The sequence below is a fragment of the Polypterus senegalus genome, chromosome 3 (assembly GCF_016835505.1).
Source record: "Polypterus senegalus isolate Bchr_013 chromosome 3, ASM1683550v1, whole genome shotgun sequence".
Taxonomy (NCBI): domain Eukaryota; kingdom Metazoa; phylum Chordata; class Cladistia; order Polypteriformes; family Polypteridae; genus Polypterus; species Polypterus senegalus.
In genome coordinates, this window is record NC_053156.1 from 175,345,727 (window position 1) to 175,349,938 (window position 4,212).

Sequence of the window (4,212 nt, forward strand, 5' to 3'; positions counted from 1 at the left end):
GATTATATACAACACATATACAATCGTTTTCTTAAAAAAATATTTTTGGCCAGCACGTTTTTGCAGAATTAAACATGGGAATTAGAGAATATATCCATCCATCCATCCATTATCCAACCCGCTATATCCTAACTACAGGGTCACGGGTGTCTGCTGGAGCCAATCCCAGCCAACACAGGGCGCAAGGCAGGATACAAACCCCGGGCAGGGCGCCAGCACACACACACACACACATACTAGGGGCAATTTAGATGAGAGAATATACTAACGCAATATTTTTACAACCTCAACTGTTCGCCTATACAATAAAAAAAAGTTAAGTCTGACATAATAAAAAGTCGCCTTCTTGGCAAGCACCACGGGCACAATGTAATTTGTGTATTAGCTGCTGACTTGTTACAAAGCAAATGTTATTCTTGAAATGTGTATTTGACGTTATCAAACGCTAATAGGTCCGATGCCGAGCTTCAATTGATCAATGGGCGCCTTTTCAAAACGAACACCAATAGACCCAGCGAAGCAACTGCCGGAACAATAGCGTCTACAAGCAACCCGCTGCGTTAGCGCTGTGCCAGTCGAAAGAAATCGGTAACTGTTGACACCTCTGAAGTGACTTTGATCAGAAAGCCGACAAACTTGTATAAGACTGATTGTAGGAAAGGAACTCACCGCTACTGAGAGACGCAAGTTGAGGAGCAGCATGTCCGAGGCAATGAGTGCGCAGGTCACCAGCTCGCAACTGGAGCTGCCCAACGTCCCAGGTAAAGGAGCCGTGCTCTCGATGGTTCACAAGTCTTTTGCCATCTTTGTACTTAAAGTGCCTCGTGACGGTGTTCGCGCTAGACTATATATGATAACGTGTCGTTCTCAACCCATGTCAGAAATGTGCATTACCTTAGCTGGACACCGTCTCCGAGTCCGTTTGGCGCGCGTGGGAAGGGAGGGAACAACTGCAAGGCAGGCGTGCTGCATTAACCCCATCGTGTCCACTCTCCTTTAGACTCCAGTGGGGTACGCAGCTCGTCGGCTACTCTTCAGTTCCTGACACACCGACGGAAGAGGACTAACTTCACGCAACAGCAGCTCGGCGTTCTGGAGAAAGTGTTCGCTTCTACTATGTACCCAGATATCTACCTCCGGGAGAGCCTGGAGGAGCTCACTGGGCTTCCGGAGTCTCGAATTCAGGTGAGTACCTCGACATAATGGGGGGTGTCCTGGTTTGTAAATAATCAGGCTAACTGGCGTAAAGCGACACAATTACAAATGGCAGATACAAATTTCAGTAAAGTGTACTTTGATTTCTGACTACCAACGCTGACTAAACCATAAGATTGCATCCCATAGCAAATTATTTTATTAGGCTTCTTTTCTTCAAAATACAGGAGGTAAAGCTATTTGGTAATGTTAAAAATACTAACGTTAGAACGATTGTTTAAGAGGGTCTCAACGGGGGCCGGTTCAACGGACAAGTTCGCGAACAAACCAAGGGATTTATGGGGACATTCGTACCCCTTTATACAGTCATTCAAGGCCAGCTTATAAATACAATTTTTAAGGATTTGTTAGGTAGTACTTCATCTGCAATAGACAATAACATGACAATAATATCGTACAAACATACCGTTTTATTTCATTCTTTAAATTATAAACAAGCCTTTACTCCAGATTACAAGTGCCTGGCTGCCTAACTGTCTGCAGCTAGGATGAGCCAAATGGGAATGTAATTTAACATAAAATCTCTTACTTATCTGTTAACTACATTTTTAATAAAAAATAAACAAACCCTCACTTCAGAATAATTGATACAAAGAGCCCAAAGTCCCTTTTTGCAATAACTTAGTTCAGAATGGTCAGTTATCTCGTCTTTTATTAGATAATGTGTCTTATGATATGTGATACTCCCGCAGCTCTTAAAATTCTTCATTCATGCCTAATGAAATATTATATCCATAGGGGAAAAATAGTAATTGGTAAAAGGTGTTTTGTGTGTGTGTATATGTACATTACACACATGACCCTTTTATTTATTTAGAAGCAGTTAAACTGCAAGATGTACATTCCTTGTGAGCATACCAGCCTAGTCTTCTTTATATTGTACATAATCTGCAGAAAGAGGTGCATAACTGCTTTCCTTGATAAGGTAACTGCCTGCCTTTTGAAAACCAAATATTTTGGCAGTGCAAGTGTGCAAAACAGTAAGTGACCAAGTAGATACACAAATGGTAAGACTTGTAATGCACTACAAAAGTAATTGATTTAATAGCAGGGTTGTATATCTGTCATGAACACACTGCTGTTTTAGTGATCAACAGTTACAGTTTGACTAATTTGAACCCATATTGCAGATACCAGTATGTAAATCATAAGAATCTAAAATGCATTTTCTTACTTGTCAAAGCTTTACATTTTGAGAATGTAATTTCTGGATATCTAATTTGAATTTTGAGTAATGAAATTTTAGATATCAGTAATTTAAAACATTTGCATAAGTCGGTGGGAACATTTCTTCAATTGCATGTTAGAGATATTTCTAATTCTAATTCTGACAAGTCAACATTGAATTTTAGACGTCTCCAATTCTGAGTTTGGCTAGTCAAAAATGTAGTAGATATATCAAATTCAATTTCCAGATAGACCAAATTATGATTCAGACATTTAGAATATGACATATCATAATGTAATTATGACTAATCAAAGTTAGGCATTAAATGGCTTGCCATAAAATATCTGCTGATCCCACTAAATACATACATTTTTATTTATGACATATTTCCTTATTTGGTTAATAACAGGTTTGGTTCCAGAACAGACGTGCAAAAGCTCGGCGGCAAACAGTAGTCTCGCCTCGAAGACCTGACCATCATCTTGTGAAATCATTTGATCCAACTGATCAGCCAAAGCACCTAGAGTTGAATCGCCAATCTAGACTAACCCATGGTTGTCTGTTTGGAAGCCTGATAAATGATACCAACAGAAAGCTTGACAGACAGAGAGAGCCACCTGCAAGCCTTATCCAGGGAGGCAATTCCTGGAGCAATCATGTTCAGCCCAGTTGCATGCCATTGGATGTGCAATTTAAGAACCAAAATTCAATCCATAATCAAACATGGAAAAACTCAGTAAAGGACCAGTCAGTTTTCCTTGTGGAATATGATAATTATCCACCCAACAAAACCATCGGGCCAGAAATGAAGGAGGTAATCCCACCCATCCCCACCACTCGCTCATCTCCAAAGCCATATGCATGTCCAGTGGGACAGAGGCCGTACTTTTTTACAACTGACAAAACTGGACATTTTTCCCCAATACCTGATGATGGAGATTCAGGCGGCCGTTTCACAGATTCTGACTGTGAATGGGATGCAGGTGCAGTTTCAGGATTTCCAGATTTAATGTAAAAATGTAATTTCCAGTGTATAATAAAAAAAAGTAAATTTAAAAATAAAGGAGTAAATAATTGTTTGTACTTTGGATTGCTTTGGAGGTATTTACAAAGGTCAAGTGAATGAGATTGACGGAGGAACCTTAATGTTATCTTTTTTGACCATTTTCATTAGAGCCTTTGAAGAATGTTTTTTTCAAGCCATTATATTGAACTGTAAATCGTTAAATGTTGTTTTAGATTGCCAGCAACAGGATTTTTTTTTTTAATTTACTAGTGCAATGAAATATCATTTGAAATAATGAAATACCAGAATAAATGCAATTTATTGAATATTTTAAAATTAATATAATAGAGTTACACCTTTTATGATTGCGGTAGACTAATATATTTCATGATGTTAGGCTGGTATTTTTTATTTATTAAATTTGTTTTACTTTTTTTTATATTGTCTTTATGTGGCCTCATAATCTCCATACCTTACATTCCCAGATTGATGATGACTAAGAGAACTCAGTGGGATTTGCATTATCTAAAACACGTTCTCAAGTCAGATTCTTGACTCCTTCTCGGTCCAGCAAGTACTTAATATTGGAAGGGTTTGAGCACAGATTTGGGTAATCTTTAGCCAATTTTATGTTAAGGCAGGAAATAAACCTAACTTGGAGGGTCTAATCCATGGGAGGATGTACTCATGCACAAACTCACTCAGACAGAATCAGTTTATAGGCACCACTTGTCAGTCGAACTTGCAAGTTTCTAGATCTGGAAGGGAAGCTGAAGTACTGAAAACTACTCTAATACAAGGAGAATGCACAAACTCCACACAG

The 4,212-nt window shown here is 38.8% G+C and overlaps 1 protein-coding gene across 1 annotated transcript; it reads left to right on the forward strand.

Moving 5' to 3' along the window:
- Positions 1 to 429: 429 nt before the first annotated feature.
- On the forward strand, positions 430 to 3,398 carry LOC120526628 (homeobox protein Mix.2-like). Its single transcript, XM_039749790.1, has 3 exons — positions 430 to 761; positions 1,001 to 1,185; positions 2,793 to 3,398. The coding sequence occupies exons 1-3, from the start codon at positions 701 to 703 to the stop codon at positions 3,396 to 3,398; spliced, it is 852 nt and encodes a 283-aa protein (XP_039605724.1). The 5' UTR covers positions 430 to 700.
- The last annotated feature ends 814 nt before the right edge of the window (positions 3,399 to 4,212 follow it).